Raw genomic sequence first — 17685 nt, forward strand, 5'->3', positions numbered from 1 at the left:
ATATGGTTCAACTGGGATCAGATGATAAGCTTGTTCTTCTTTCTTCAAAATTACAGGATCTATTAATTCAAGCTTCTTCTTTTGCCAATTAAAGTAATCAAGCATTAGCGTCAAACAAAAGTCAAAGCTTTGCGTTTGAAAAGAATAGCTGATGTAATCGCTCTCGGTTAAGTGTGAGATTTCAGACCGAGTCGAAATGCATGTTGTAATCACGCCTACCTACTGGGAAAGAAAAAGTCAGAGCCCGCTAGCAGGCCGCGTTTTTTCACTAGATTGCATAACAAAATAAATGGTGTGTGTTCTTACAACCTTCAAGCCAAAACAACACATTGGCCGTGTTCCATCTTTGAAGGCCTGTCAACTTTGCCAAGATTCTGTCAGGCGGCAACGCACACAATGTTGCAGATACTCTTGGCTAGTCATTGTGTGATTAGTTAATACACATTGATAAGGTGTGAATAATTTTTTGTACTCCTGCTAGGAAATTAATTTTAGGGAGAAAAAAGAAAACGGTGACTAGGGGTGGGTGATATGGCAAAAAATATCATATCAAGATTTGTTTTTTTTTTTAGAAATATCACGATTTTATCACGATTCTTTGTCATGTTGGTTTTGCTATTTTGTAAGTTTTTGCAAGCAAATTTCCCTGTTATGAAGACAAAGCCTTTCAAGGTAACAAAATAAATAAAAAAAGAATGGCGGATATTTAGGCCAAAGTGGGCGAAAATAAAAATCTTTGTCGTTATTTTATCTTTGGTATTAAAAATAAGAACAACGATACACATTACAAATACACATAATACACAAATAAAACAAACAATGCTTTATTTTCAGGTACAATGTATTTAGCAGGAGCATTTAAGAAACTGAATGAACAAATATAAAAATAAAACACTATATAGATTGATTCTTATTAAAGCAACTGCATTAAAGTTTTTCAGTCAAGAATAGTGAGTGATTTTTCTGTGCATTTTTGTTGTTTTGTTAAAATTAAAGGAATAGTTCACCCCAAAAATTCTGTCATATGTCTATTAATTCTGTCATAGCGCTTTATTTTTATACCATCATTTACTCTCAAAAGTTGTTTTAAACCTGAATGAGTTTCTTTCTTCTGCTGAACATAAATGCTATTTTGAGGAACGTGGAAAACCAAACTGTTGCTTGTTCACAGTGACTGTATTTTTTTCCCCCACTATCAAAGTCAGTGTGGACCAGCAACTGTTTGGTTACCCACATTCTTTAAAATTTCTTCTTTTGTGTTCAGCACAAGAAATAAATTAATACAGGTTTGGGACAACATGTGAGTGAGTAAATAATGACATAATTAAAATTTTAGGGTGAACTATCCCTTTAATGATAGTCGGCAGCATGTTTAGTACTGTCCCTTTAAGACCTGCACGCATCCGTTTCTCTCAACTGTTTACTTTAATTTTAGACATAACCAGCTGAGTCTATATGTAAACCTTGTGTGTTTTGACAGTATTAGCGCAAAAGATAACTTAGTTCAGTAATCAGGCGCTGTTTGACAAGCTTTTTAGTGTGCGCGCTGTTCTGACATGCGCTTTTTCTGAGCGCCGCGTACACCCGAAGCGCGCACACTAAAAAGCTTGTCAAACAGCGCCTGATTACTGAACTAAGTTATCTTTTGCGCTAATACTGTCAAAACACACAAGGTTTACATATAAACTCAGCTGGTTATGTCTAAAATTAAAGTAAACAGTTGAGAGAAACGAATGAAATGTTTAATAATCAGTAAGGCTTTAAAGCAGATGCAAATAATGTAACGTTACTTTTGTGATTGCGAATAAGTGCAATGTCCTGTGAGAGTAACTCTATCATCGAGTTCAAATTAGATGTGAATGTATGTCGCGTTGTACAGTATATATTGAGATAGAGGCGCCAGAACTGCAGCTGATATAGCACGATAATAGGATATTTCTTCAAAAGCAGATCATGGAGACATTTTTTTCATCCACGATCAAAAATCGTCATATCGCACACCCCTAACGGTGTCATATGTAGTACGACGATGAGTTTCAGGTTGTGCATCTGGGCGCAGCATGCTTATAAACCATCCCATCCCTGGTTTATTACAGGCTACAGTGGACCACTCGTTTTTTTGTTGAAGAAACCAAATACTTTTATATAGCCTGCTCTGTGGCTGGAATGTTTAAAATGCAAGTGTCAGCGACTACAAAGAATGTGATAATAAGGTTCACTGTAGTCGAAAATGCTCTAAAGCCCACCAGGTTAATAGTCAAGGTGAGGAAGAATCGGCTGTGGTGGATTTGAGAAAATTATATTCCTATTTTGAATGAGGCTACCATGTTTTTTATAGCTTTTTCCTTGTGAAGTGTTCTAATAAATAATTGTTCAATGCATTTTTCTCTTTCTTTTGACAGTTATATCCCATGGTTTGAGATTTATTATAAGATGCTAAATACCCTTGCAGACTACTTATCAAAACACCAGGTAAGTTAAGAGAATTGTCTTCACATGGAAAAAAATTAGCACAATTACAATACAGAAGAATAAAAAGATTTACACAGAAATTTGCATCAAATGCGCTCATTTATTTAAAAATGGTTTTATATGATATATATATGTATATGTGTATGTATATATATATATATATATGTATATGTATATGTATATGTGTATGTATGTATATATATATATGTGTATGTATGTATATATATATATATGTGTATATGTATATGTATATATGTGTGTATATGTATATGTATATATGTGTGCATATATATATATATATATATATATGTATATATATATATATTAAGAACTGCATTAAGTATTAAGTACCCTTTCAGACTTTTTAAAACAAGTTGAAGTTGCACATTTCTCACATGGATTTGTGATTTACACAGAAATGTGCATAAATTGTTGCAATTTATGCAAAAATGGTTATACGCTTTACACAAATTTGCATTAGATGCGATAGTGTAAATCGTTATGTAAATATGAATTTGTAAAATCATTCATAATACCATTCTTAAAATATCAAATTTAATGTTAATTTCTAAATAGACTACTTAGATAAGTGAAGAGAAGTCTTCAACTTCACATGGAAATAATGAGCAAAATGACATCATAATTTATTAAATGTTTACACAAATTAATAAGTACATTAAATGTCACCCTTTTTGTCAAATGAATGCACATTTTTAAATACTCATGCAGATGAAAACGTTAGGCAAGTTAGGAGACAAAACGTTACGCAAGTTAAGAGTTAAAATTTGAATATGTAAACAGATCAAACAGTATCTGTAATAACTGTAAATATTTGTAACTATAAAAAAAAGTTTTCTCTGTGAGGTCACTGGTTGATTGCACCATGCCGGACCCCCTAATGAGCAAACGGCTAATGTCACAAATAGCATGAAATTACCCACGTTCCTGCCATCCAGCTTGTGAGCCAAAAGTGCCACTGCAAAGCAAAGCTTGAGTGTTTTGTTTTGTGTAAAGACAAAGGAAAAAGAAAAACGTCATCTATAATCCATCTCAGCGAAGCAGGCACAGTTGGTTGGTTGCGCTTTGCTTTGCAGTGTTGTTGACATTTAACAGACCGAGCATCGAACAGGAAGTCAGTCCTTATGATATACGGGAAAACTAATTGTCAGGAAATACACTGTGCCAAATCGTGTTTTGTTTTTTTTTCTTTCTGAAAGTTTCACAGCAGTAGGAGACGAAGAAAAGTTTGAATTAGGAAAAGGGGATGGAAATATTAAGCTTACATCAAATGAAAAGCAGAGTCTGTGTGGAGCCAGCGTCTAACTGAAGCGCTCAGAGTTTCTCTATCAGTCTGTTATCATTCAGTTATGTGTAACGGAGCCACTGAAAGAGAAGTGAGGAAGTCCAAGCCTCCTCTACACAAACAAATCACGGGCTGAGTACACTGGGAGTCACAGGGGTCGGGAATTAAGCCGTTAGATCCTCGGTGTGATCGACCCGTTCCATTTACCAAAAGTATGCCTTTTAGTTTCCCCTCATTCTTCACATTTCATGTTGTTCATTATGTGAAGTACACTCTCTGTATGATTTTTATTTAAGGCATTTAGCAGATGCTTATTCAGTGCAACTTTCAAAGTCGTTTAGCTTCATTTATGAGACTGTAGCAGTCAACAGATGGTAAAACTGCAATTCAGAAAGTTTTCTTTTGGGAAAAGAAGTGCTACTTGATACAAATAAACACAGTACACATTATAACAAACACATAAAAATGACAAATAAAAAGCCTGTAGAATATGTTTCTAAGCAGTAGACACAGTGTATTGTTTAACAGTGCAATAATTTATCTACAAATGACTTTACAAACAATCGGCACCAAAATTTTCATTAAATACGAAAATTATGACGATGTTATGTCAGAAATTATTTTTGGGGGGTACTATTTAAACAGGCATTGGCATTAAATGCAAATATTTATATTAGAAAATTTTTACAAATTATTTGCACAGAAATTTGCGCACAATTCAGCAATTTATGTACGATTTTTATTTGAATTTGATTTGTAGCTGAGAATTTTATATAAATTGTTTTTGCATACAGTTTAAACCGAAATTTGCATGAAATGCGACAATTAACGTTTTGTACCGGTAATTTATACCAAAATGTGAATTAAATGTGACAATTTCTTTAAAAATGGGCCTTATTCATGAAATGCGAGCACAACATATGTGTCTAAATAATTAATAAAACTATTTTTAAGTAAATTGTTGCATTCAATTTTGTGCATAAATTTAGATAAGAATGAACTTCTGAACAATTAAAAAAATTAGTTCCCAGTGCTTTTTACAAACTGTTTAGATAGACATTTGCATTGAATATGTCAATATAAGAATGTTTTTGCTAATGTTTTAAGAATGAAACTATTTGAAAAGAATAATGTTTTAAAATAATAATGATAATATGTATTTATGCATGTATGTATGTATTTATTTATTTGCCGGTGTTTGGCAGCAGAGTTAATGTAGTTAACTAAATCTGAAAAAAAAAACTGAAACAAGAAAAACATTTTTTGTTACTTGAAATAAATAAACATTATATGAAATAAAATATAAAAACGTATTTATGCTAATTACAGCAACATTTCTCTTTTTAATTTCGTTTAACTTGATGTACTAAAATAACTAAAACTGAAGCTGAAATAAAAACTAAAAATGAATAAAAGCTTATGGAGACTTAAAAAAAAAATAAAAATACTAAAAATGACATAAATAAATAAATAAAAAAATGGCTAAAATTAGAATGAAAATGGAAAATATACCAATAAAAACTGATTACAAATATTAATAAAAAAAAAAACATTTGTAAGCATGATCGGGTTGTATTCTGTCGTTGCATTCCACGTGAGGCGGCATTGACTGACGAGGAAGGACAAGAGCGCTGAAGGTTTATGGCGAGGGTAAATGAAGTGTTTCCTCAGGCTGTGTTACTGACCATGCGTGTGAGCATCCAGGCTCTCGTGACAGCGGCTCGTGCACACACACACACATACAAACACACGGCCATACATGCTGCAAGCTCTGGCCACACAGCTAATCTGGGAACTTGCATATAAGGAAAGGGCAATCTAAATATGTGCCTAACTATTCGATGTCAGACCGTGTTTCAACAGCAACGGCATCGCTATTCTCCAGCAAGTTTGAGAGGGTAAATTGCACTCTTGTCATAAAAGCTCGTAAAAGCTCAGCGTTATAATCTTGAGGCCTGTTTTGTGGCAAAGCTTTTCTCCAATGGCTTCTTAAAGCCGCCCGCTCTGAGCAAGGACCTTTGGTTAATTACGAGCAGCCAATGTTCGCCATAAATCATCCCCGGAATAATAAGCGTCTGCCGCAGCCTAGCTTACCGTCTCTTAACCTCAGGATCGCTCGTTAAATGTGTGTCAGTCAGATATATTTCTCTTCTGCAGACTGCTGTAGGAATACTTTACGCCGAGCACTTTAAATCATGGAAGCGCTTTGCTGTTCCGTTGTTTTTCTTTCACGCTCCTTTGGTTGTTTTTTTTTTTCATTTGTTAGTTTTTCATATTTGTCTTTTTTGTCCTCACAGGAAAGCGACTTGAACGACATGTTGGAAACGCTGCACACCCACCCCGTGCCAAAGCCGAATACGCCAGTGAATCTGAGTGTGGTAGGTGCTGGGGAGGGCTGACTCTTTGTTTAGAATCAGAAGTGGGACCGCCAGCCTCTCGCTCTGATAGCAGATGCTGGACCGCAATAGTGTAGATTCAACAACTATCTATCTATCTATCTATCTATCTATCTATCTATCTATCTATCTATCTATCTATCTATCTATCTATCTATCTGTCTGTCTGTCTGTCTGTCTGTCATTCTGTCGTTATAACTATCGTTCTATCTATCTATCTATCTATATCTGTCTGTCTGTCTCTCCGTCCATCCGTCCATCCGTCCGTCCGTCCGTCCGTCCGTCTATATCTATCTATCTATCTATCTATCTATCTATCTATCTATCTATCTATCTATCTATCTATCTGTCCTATCTATCTACCTACCTATATCTGTATCTATCTATATTAGAAAACATTTTCTGATTTACTCAGTGATACCAAAGACTGCCTGTTAGATTTACCCAAAACTAATTATATCCCATGTTTAACCTATCTGTCTGTCTGTCTGTCTGTCTGTCTGTGTCTATTGTTCTATCATTCTACCGTATCTATCATTGTTCTGTCATTCTATCTATGAATCATTTTATTTATCATTCTTTTTATTAATCGTTCTTTCATTCTTTCAATCCATCTGACATTCTATTGTTTCTTTCAGTCTGTCATTCTATCTATCGTTCTTTCACTCTGTCTCATTCCATCCATCTTTCCATTCATCTGTCAATATTTTGCAGTCTATGTCAGTTTTTTTTTTACAGTCTGTCTATGTGTATGTCTGTCTGTCTGATCTCTCCATCTAATCCATCTATATTCTTTCCTTCATTTTTGCAAGAGCAACCACTTACATTTTGCCAGTGGGCAAGTAGTGCAGGATCCAGGAAGCAGACAGTCGGTGAGTGGAGAGTGAGTGTGCTGAAGGGAGAGGGATGAAAAGAAGGAGAGAGAGAGAACGGGGCACTTCTGAAATTTGGAGCCGCTGCCCTAATCACATGGGAGACAGCTCTCCAATTTTGCCAAATAAACCAGCTCTATTCTTTTTTTTAAATTATGGCAAAAACCCATCCTGGGTCTTGTTGTCAGTTTTTTTTCTTTTCTGGAAAACAATCAAACTTGCTAAATGATTCATGCTCTTCCACACTGCTGTATTCTCTTTTCAAATATCAAAAGTTTTTTTTAATTAAAAGCAAAAGGCAATTATGCTCAAGAAATCTCCTTGATGCTCTGCCCATTAGCCTACATTTATCTTTTTATTTAAATATGGATAAAAAAAATAAACACTGCACCCTTGAATATCTGCTCAAGAACATTGCATTAAAACATCATCCAGTGTTTTTTTTTCCAAGCTGTAATATTTTAATATCACACTTTAATATCATGTTCTGACTGTAATTCTATAATGTTCTTATTGGAATTTTTTACAATATTCCTATTTTTTATATTTTTGTACTTTACATTCACTAGATGTCATATAGTTATATATTAATATAAATTAATATAATTAAACATACTTAAATATAATTATTTATTTAAATAAATAAACTCTGCTTTATAAAATTAGTTATTGATATATAGTTCAAATGTTATATGTTTTATATTAACGTAACAAGCATATATTGAATAAATCTAAAACATATTTATTTTTCACACTACATTAAAGTAAGTTGACTCTAATGAACTTGACATCACTAGTTATAAAGCTTGCTGTTACTCAGGATTAGTTATCAACAATTTGCCCTTAGTTTGTAATCTAAAAGCTCATCAGGTCATCCGAAGGGGTTTCTTGGAATTGTCTGTACCGTCTCCCAGCAGGTGGTGGGTTCACTAATCACCGTCATGTTCTGCTTTAACTTCTCTGAAGTTAAAATGATTGGCAACATGAAATGTTTGTTCGCTATTGGAATTTGGGAAGAGGGTCTTGGTGATAGGAGAGGTTTCCATCAACGCTGTGTGGGCAGTAATGTTTAAATCCGATGTGTGTGTGTGTGTGTGTGTGTGTGTGTGTGGTGTGTGTGTTGGTTAGAGTGGTGTTGGGTGTAGGGTCTGGGATTCTGATCACACTACAGGGAGCAGCAGACAGAGCGTGGTGATAACAAGCACTCTGATAATGTGTGATTTTTATAAACACGGCTGCAAAGTGCTGGCCACCGCCAGCTGGAACTGCAGTCCACGACACGGAGGGCAATCAGCTGCTCGGTATGGGAAAATAAACACATGTCAGCACATGAAGAAGAAAACTTGGTCAATCTGCTTTATTGATATCTTCAAACTGTTTATATTCATACGATTATAGCAAAAGCACTGGACACACACATAGAGTGCAGATAAATTGTTTCTGACATTGCACAGCCCTTGGTTTGATTGCTGGAGTCATGTGATCACAGCATCCAAGATGAATATTTTAAAGCATCTTTGAGTATTAAAGGATGCTAGTCACACTTTTGTGTAACATACGCAAAGGCAGCAAAAGTTGAACCTATGTGTGGAGCAACAGATGGATACTCTTTACGCATGACGAATCGCAACCCAGCCTTGGGAAAAAGCAGAGCGCGCCACACAGGCAAATAAAAGTGCTAAAGTTAGCAGGCAGCGTGGGATCTTTGCTTCGGAGCCTCTTTGATCCAGACATTAAACTTGCTCGCCTATTCAAAAGTACGCCTGGCAGACCCCTCTGATACTGTCAGAACAGAGCAGTTGGCTTTTGTACCTTAATAAAGACTTTCTCTCCGATGCGGGGAGCCTCCTCTGGTAGTGTCCACAGGGGATCGGCGTTTGTTGACTTCATGTATCCGTATCTGTTGTCTGTATGTATGATGTTAACAAGCGCAGACATAGTTCAGGCTGATCACAGTTTATTTATTGGTTGTGGAACAGACAGTAAGTTGGAGGTTCTATAAACACTAAATTCTGGAAGGTTGTGTAATGGTGACCTTATCTTCATATTTTCTTGTCTGTTTTCTGCAGCATTCATACTTCATAGCTCCTGATATTAATGGACTCCCCACCATACCTGAAAGTGTGAGTATGTTTAACCCAGTCACAAATACAGAGGGCCCAAATTTAAGCCACACTTAATGTATGAGTGTCATTGCACTACATATCAGATCAAGTGACTATTAGTAAAACAAAGCACGAAACAAAACAAAATCTAAAACAAAACATAAACATAAAACATGAAACAAAATATAAAAACAGAACATTAAAACAACCCAAGAAGCAAAAGCAAAATCTAAAAGAAAACATTAAAAACATGAAACAATACAAAATATAAAATAAAACATTAAAAGCATAAAACATGAAGCAAAACAAAATATAAAACAAAATATTAAGAAACATAGAGCATACAAACAGAACATTAAAACAATACATGAAACAAAACAAAACAAATCATTACAAATGAAACTATACAAAATATAAAATAAAACATTGAACAAAAACATAGAACATAAAGCAAAACGAAATAAAAAACAAAACATGAAACAAAAGATAAAAACCACATTAAAACAAAACATTAAAAACATGCAACAATACAAATTATAAAACAAAACATTGAACCATAACATAAAACATGAAGCAAAACAAAATATAAAACAAAACATTAAAAAACATAAACATGAAACAAAATATTTAAAAAACATGAAAAAATTAAACAAAACATGAAACAAAATATATAATGAAATTTAATAAAATATTGAATGCAATGGCATTCAAACATTTTTTTAAGTGTGACTTGTGTAAATACCATAATTCCTCTAAATCAACCATATTTTTTCCTTCTAGAGAAATTTAACAGAGTACTTTGTAGCAGTGGATGTGAACAACATGTTGCACCTCTATGCCAGCATGCTGCATGAGCGACGCATCATCATTACCTCAAGCAAGCTTAGCACTGTGAGTTTCTGCTGTCATTCTCATTTACACATCAGACAGCTTTCATGTTACTTAAAATATTAATATACATTGTTTTTATACAATACATTTAAAATAAGTCTTTTGGGAACCACCAGGCTTATTTTTGTATACACAGAAATGTGTTTTTAATTTGTTTCTAATTAACATGATATGTGATGGACGTATTTATTTTTTGCTCCCAGGACTTGAAACTTTTCACACTGGTGGAAAATGCAGAATCATAGACATTATTATGTAGATCTTATTACACTTCCTGCTCTCTAGGGCTACGTATTGCCAACTTCCTCATGATATGATGCACATCATAATAAGTTGTTTAGATGACCTGCTTCTCATTAATTAAACAGTAAGAAAGAAAATATTTATACAATAATCTTAAACATCTAAAAAAATACTGTACACTGATTCGGTTCTCTCTGTTTTGGCATTTTTTTGGGTGTTTCTCTGGGCTGAAGTCTGTTAGCTTTAAATTATCACTTACTGGATCCCTGACTCTTCCACATATTTTCTGTCTGGCTCTTCTTGCCTGAAAAAGGGAGTGGGCGCTTATCGCACGGGGGCGGACGATGGTCCAAACTTTCACGACAGTTGGTGTAGAAGTGGCGAGTGATGTCATTCTCTCTCTATCGCTCTCCGATTCCCCCCCGGAGCATCTGCGGTGCGCTCGCCGACAGTGCCGGAACCGAGGGGCTCCCCTCGGACCCTCTGGCTTCGGAGGAGGCTGTCAGAATGACCCTATCCATGGAGTATTTCACTCCTCCGGGCTGCCGCCTTCATTCCGTGTGCTCACTGACACGAGAGGTTAGAATGTGCAAATCATTAGTCTCTTGGGTAAATTTTTTTTTTTTTGTTTACACTCCCATAACTTGATTTACTGTTTTGGAAGATGGGAGCGTGAGCGACCTTGAGTTTATGAAACTAATATGCCAAAAGAGTTACTACGAAGACTAGTGATATTAAGGTTCCACTTCAGCGAAGACTTTCATCATCTCAAATCCCAAAACAATCCGTGGTCTTCTCAAGAGCCTTGGGAGTTCCAAGCAACTATAGGAAGACACATATGGTAAATTTTGCAAAGAATTCTTAGACGCAAGTGTAGACATATGGCCAATTTCCTGATTTGTTCAGAGAGGGCATATGACAGTGGCCACAGTGTGGTCAGCCTACCGCTACCGTTTCTCCAGCGAGCCAACGGGATAAAGACAGAGAAGGAAAGAGGAAGAGAGCAAATGCATTATGCATGCTGCCAGCAGACCCTGAGTGTTCGGGCCCCTAGTGAACCTGCTATGTCAGTCTAGCAGAACATGGCTGCATACTTGCCTGTATTGGAAAGCAAAAGAATAAATCATGATCTAACAACAATGCATCAGTTAACTTATTGCTGTTTTGTGACCAGAGGTAAGGAGTACCACTGTTTTAAAACCATGTCGCAGGCTCCGGGAGGCAGCCGCCCATGCAGTCTTGTCATATGCCAGTATAATTGTGCTGCATCAGGATCCCTCTAACTAGTCAACTGGGAGGCCCTGGTGCGTTTCATCTGCGAGACCCCCCCCGGCCGGCCCCGAGTCTTGACAGCCGCCTTCTCATCATGCTGTCAGTGGTATGCTAACAAGACCCGATCCCGTCTTAGCCTGTGGTGCTAGCCACTGAGGTTCCTTTTGGCCTCACACTCTCCGCTTTTTTACACTCTACTCAGCAATGGCGTCTTATTTTCGTCCTTCTTCAAGCATCTCTCTTACCACACCTTTAATAGACATTTTCATCTTCCTCCGGCACTTCCTGTTCTCTTCTTTGTGGTATCGTGTTGCAGTAGGAGGTGGATTACTGGTGTTTGGCGCCCTGCGCCCTACCTCTACCTTTTCTTTTTTTTAATGCCACCTCCTTGTTAGCGATACACCTTGTGTTGGCGCCCCACTCGGAGCCGTGCGTTTGTCAACAGGAGGGGAGAGTGAGGTTTGGTAATTGGGAAACAAGGAGAGGGCCAGGGGAGAGAAGTCTCGCAGGTAGCAGGAGTCAGCGCAGACTGCGGTGCTGTCACCCTTGTCAGGGGGAATCGCACCTCTAGTCTCCAGTCTGCCCCAATCACAGATTCCACTGTGAGCTTTGTTGTGCTTATCAAAGAACGGGATTTTTTTTTTCTTTCTGGTCTTTGTCTATTCTTGGAGAAGTTGCCATGGATATTTTTGAACCCCAGCTTCTCCCTAGATGTAGGGAATATGTTCGTCAACTTGTTTACATAGACAGGGTTCACTGGAAAGGTGTTACAAAGCATATCTTTATACTTCATCTGTGGAATATATCTCAGCAATGCAAAATGGTACAAATGTACTCCTAGAGATGAGTGTGAATGTGGTTTGATTGTGAAGTGAGAGTTCTGTGACTGTCACCTGATTGGGCAAATCCCAAGTTCACTGAACCAAGACAGCAAGATCCTTCTTTTTCCTTTCTGCTCAAGAGAAATTTGTAGGTCTATTTCAGGGCTTCTAGTGTGCTGCTCAGCAGTAAAAAATTGTTGCTGATCTTGTTAGAGTCTTTCAACTTTTGCCTTGTCATTTTTTAATAAACAGGAGTTTGATGAATTTTTGAGCAAATCAGCTCAGCCTTGAGTGTCAGGATTTTTATGTGTTCTTAAAGAAAATGTTCTGGTATTTTTAATCTAATATTTTTTGGTTGCACTTTATTTTACAGTATGTGCACTTACATTTACTTACAGTGTATGTACCTAAGAAAGTACTGGGTAATATACGGTATCTACATGGCCTAAGGTTAGGTTAAAGGCTGGGACACACCAAGCCGACTTGAAAGAACTAGTGGCAACAAAAGCTGATGGTGTTTTCGCCTCGTGTTGACAGAGTCTGGATCAAAAAGCTGTGCTTGAACACACCGGATGGACTACAGCTGACTGCAAACTAACACGTGCGTTCTGTGCCTGCGTGAGAGGAATTTGCTGTCTATCAGTATATCGTATAAGGATATATGAGATATACGCAGATATACGAAATGTAAACGTATTTTGAATATCAGTTATGTTGATAAAGTTCTTCATTTTAAGTGGCTCGTGTTATGAAAATATTTGCATAATCTAATGATTGGGAAAGATCATGTAACATTAGAACAGCCTTCTGTCTGTGCCGCCTTCAATTACTTGCCCGTTTTCATCACTGTCGCTTTAATTCTCGGGCACTGACTCCTTCACTAAACTGAACATCCAATCAGAGTTCTCACTCACCTGATGGCCCCGATGCTGATTCAACATGTTGAATCTGGCAAACTGCTGCCGACGTGAGCTCGATGAGTGGAACACACCAAACAAACTATCCCAACAGACGTTGGCCGATGGCCGACCGTCAGCTTAGTTTGTCCCGTGTTTAAGGAGTAGGTTCAGGGTTAGTACCTAGTTATTACCCAGAACTAGTCTATCACTTGTAATTTGCATATGATAACGTAGTTTCTTTTAGGCATTTTTTTTTTAATATTTATCCTCAAAAAGTGTATGTCTTAATGAAACAGTTGTAGAACTGACGTCGCATTTGTTGGTTTTCATGTAAAAAACCCTTTTCACGAAGAATTCACGACATTATTGTTTTTTTGGGTCTTTTATATTTCCAAAGACGGATCCCTTTGTATAATAGAGAAGACCCCCACTTAACATGTCCCCAGCACGCTCATTACCGCTAACGGCAGCGGTTGCTCACAGGTCTCGGCAGCATCCAGCCCCACATCCAAACAACCCGTAATCCAGCATTTGTTCTTGCGGATGACTTCTTCATTTAAAGGGGTCCTATTATGCTCTTTTAAAAAGTCTTGATTTTGTTTTGGGGGTGTACTAGAACAGGCTCTCATACTAGGTTGTTCGAAAAACACATTATTTTTCACATATTTTACATGATTACAACACCTCTCTCCCCAGTCTGGCATGAACGGCTCGAATAGTTCCTGTATCAAATGAAGGCACTTTGAGCTTTGTAACTTTGCAGATCTTTTTTATGCTCAAACAGCAACATTACAGACTAACTAAAGTTGAAAAAGTGAAAAAGCATAATAGCACCCCTTTAAAGGAATATCAAGCATACCTTGCCTTTTGTGGCTATTTGGCTTTCTTTTCATTTGGCATGTCTTCATTAATTATTCATAAGACCGCCAAATATTTTATTAGGAGCAGCACTCCAACAGTGCATTGTGAGTACAACTGGAGATTCAATGGCAGCGATACAGTTATTCTGAACTTTCTCTTTAATTGTCACAGAAAGGAGGTCATGACTGATTTTCTTGCAGGATCGCATACGCTTTGATGAATCTCTCGTTTACAAGCAAAACAGCTCGTGTGGGAAAAATATCAAGAGTTAATTTGTTTTTGAATTCCACCTTTTAATTTTTATCTAGGTTTCGCCACCTCCTTTTCATGCCCTCGTCTTGGAAAGAAGACGGCACGACTTCACTTTCAAGTCAGGAATAAATCAAGCCAATTGGGCTTGTCTGCGGACATTGTTTAATTAATTGGAATGCGCCATTAGGCTTTTTTACCCATCTCTACATGGTACGGAAGGGTTCCCCTCTAAGAAACTAGACGACAGTCTTTTCGCACAGTCAAAGAAAAGTGTTTCTTTGCAGTGCGATGACCTCTCAGCATGATTCATTTATTGGACCTTGAGAAAAAGGGTTCTCGAACAGAACGGGTCTCAAAGCTTTGATATCAACCAAACTTCAGTTGGTGAGAAATGCCATAAATATTCATTTCTTTCTTCTAAATTGCCCGGACAAAATTAGATCTGTCACAACTAAAGCTTTTCCTTTCTTTTCAGAGAACTGCACAACAAATTTGCATATGTTATAATGCACGGCACTAAATTACTGTTAATTAAAGCTGTGCTATTTCTTGACTCGATAGGTCACGTCTTATCCAGAGCGGTTGCGTTCGACCACAATGTCACAGAACTCAACGAACACCACAACAACAACACTCAACCAGCCTTACCCATCACGGACGTATACAGAAGTGATTCAGGATTAAAGCTGATCTCTTTGAAGCTAGCTGTTGTGCCACGGCCAAGCTTGGTTGGTTTCGGTGGTCAATTGTGATATTGTGTGTGTCAGTGAGCAGGGGGGTCTCTTGATACTTCCGAGCCATGGTTCACACATTACTGGAAGCTCCAATTGTCAAGACCCCTCTTCTAGCCCCTACTCCCCATGGTATTCCAACAGCTCACAGTCTCTCTTGGTTAACTCATGTTTCATTCTTTGGCAATTTGCCCTAATGAAGTCCCAGAGGAGCCTTCAGACCTCTGTTCTTTTTCCATATTTAATCATGTTATTTTAATCTGGAAGATGAGGAAGCTCCGGCGTGTGCGCGTGTGCCACACAGGTCATTACAGCTGCTAGGTAGCCATGAGGGGGAATCAGGGTGTGGTGAGGGGTCACTTGGGTGTTCACTCATTAAACATCCACACCAGCATCGTAATTAAGTGTTCGCTTCTTGTAGAGTCTGATTATTTACTGTGTGTGTGTGTATAACAGTAATAAAGCATCATTAATTTTGTATCGCCACTACACATTTGACACCTTGTGCTTTGGTATATTTTTAGGCCCTCGATTGATGCCCTGATTTTGGGTTTGAACCTGCGCATTTAACATCAGAAAAGCGAAAAACAAAAGCGCATGTTTAATCGGCTTGTGATGTTAAGATAAAAAGAGTAACTGTCTAATGCTGCCTGCTCTCCTGGCCCACAATAAACGCAATCCCCTTAAGCATAACGCATTAAACGGTGGCATATGAAGGAGCTCACATGTCTGTTTTTTTCTTGTCGTAGTTAACTGCATGCGTGCATGGCTCCGCCGCCATGCTCTACCCTATGCACTGGCAGCACATCTTCATCCCTGTACTTCCTCCTCACCTGCTGGATTACTGCTGGTAAGAGCTGTGCTCGTCTCACACACTTACACAAATGTCTCATTTATATCTCACTCAAGCTTGGGCTGTGCTACATTAGAGCTGTATGATTTTAGCTATTTTAGTTTATCAAGCTGATGTTTGCTTTGTACGTCAAGACGAAATTCACAGAAATTATGTTTTCTGCGCTGATTGCAGGGAAATCTGAAATTCTGCGGATTAGGATCTGACTATATACTTTGTCAAAACCATTATCATCTTAAGCCAAAATATTTAATAACGAGCACATATTGGGCAGCAGGAACTTTCAGCAGTCAGTTCTATGGAAATCTGTTGCTTTCTGCTTAATGACAGCTATTGATATGTATTTAATATCAAAATAGACATGGATAAGTCTTGACTAATTTATTTTATTTGTTTATTTATTGTAGATTAAATGTTTTAAATAATCTATCTATCTATCTATCTATCTATCTATCTATCTATCTATCTATCTATCTATCTATCTACCTATCTACCTACCTACCTACCTACCTACCTAATACACAAAATATTTTTTAATTTGTATATATAATTTGTAATTATTATAAGGATATATACATTTATAAATTATATATATGTGTGACCCTGGACCACAAAACCAGTCATAAGGGTCAATTTCTAGAGATCTTCATCTGAAAGCTGAATAAATAAGTTTCAGTTTGTAAGTATGGTTTGTTAGGATAGGACAATATTTGGCCGAGATACAACTATTTGAAAATCTGGAATCTGAGGGTGTAAACTATAAAAAATATTTAAGTACAGGAAAATGAAAAAGTCAGACTTCTGTTAATCAGCCAAGCAGGTACATTCTCAAAATTCGGCCAAACTTTTGGCCATTAATTGGCCTGGCCGATATATTGGTCCTTCAGTAACATGGAGCTTCTGAACAAGCAGTACTACTTTCTAAAATACCCCTCATCCTAATGAATGTCTTTCACCGTGTCTGAGATCCCAAAGGGTTTATGAAGGACATGATTTATTAGCACTAATGCCACCACACCAAGTCCAGCATGCAATCTCCTTTTTTTTTTCTTTTACCGATCAGGAACATATACGGCTTGAGAGGCAGACTGATTTCCGTATGCCGACTGTGGGCTAAAACCGTGACTACTCTCTTTAACTTACAGCCCTGCTCTATAGCTACCAGAACACCCTATACCCTTAAATTGACGGACTTGTGCTGCCATGCTTGACACCAGAGCTCCTCAGAAAATATTTATGGTCGTCGATATAAATGCAGCTTTAAGAGTAGCGCCGTTTTCCAGTTCAGCACAGGCATCGAGTCGATTTATCATATTTTAGCTATCTAATTATACAAAAAAAGCATTATCATATTATAAGGCTGTGCATCGCTCATAATGAGCGCTATTAGAAATGATGGGAATTAGGCTGTCATAACAAAGTTACACTCACGGACAACACTGACGTGACGGGGCTCACCCCGTGCATATGCGTGCGCATCTGCGTGTCAGCGTGCCTGCATGTCAGTTAAATCCGTGGCCTTAACAGATGCAGCGAGGGAGACTGCAGCTTATTAGCCACATAACCTGATTGAGCGAGCACTGTAGCGGCTACCCAAACCTATCTAATTACACGGCCCTGCCTCGCCCCGCTCAAAAGTGACGCTCGCCAATTACACTAATCACCTTCAGTGCTCAAAAGCGCTCGTTCCGGGAAACGGCCGAGAAAGCTATTA

At 37.5% G+C, this 17685-nt stretch overlaps 1 protein-coding gene across 1 annotated transcript in view; it reads left to right on the top strand.

Moving 5' to 3' along the window:
• The window catches only part of LOC107664901 (DENN domain-containing protein 1B-like), a 93652-nt gene that overhangs the window by 35724 nt on the left and 40243 nt on the right, over positions 1-17685 (top strand). Inside the window, exons 5-10 of the mRNA XM_016455589.1 lie at positions 2403-2472; positions 6073-6153; positions 6984-7043; positions 9113-9166; positions 9929-10039; positions 15868-15968. Of these exons, the coding sequence (XP_016311075.1) occupies positions 2403-2472; positions 6073-6153; positions 6984-7043; positions 9113-9166; positions 9929-10039; positions 15868-15968 (477 nt within the window). The remainder of the gene's footprint in view (positions 1-2402; positions 2473-6072; positions 6154-6983; positions 7044-9112; positions 9167-9928; positions 10040-15867; positions 15969-17685) is intronic.

The sequence above is a fragment of the Sinocyclocheilus anshuiensis genome, unplaced genomic scaffold, assembly GCF_001515605.1.
Source record: "Sinocyclocheilus anshuiensis isolate Anshui unplaced genomic scaffold, SAMN03320099.WGS_v1.1 scaffold417, whole genome shotgun sequence".
In the NCBI taxonomy this organism is placed as follows: domain Eukaryota; kingdom Metazoa; phylum Chordata; class Actinopteri; order Cypriniformes; family Cyprinidae; genus Sinocyclocheilus; species Sinocyclocheilus anshuiensis.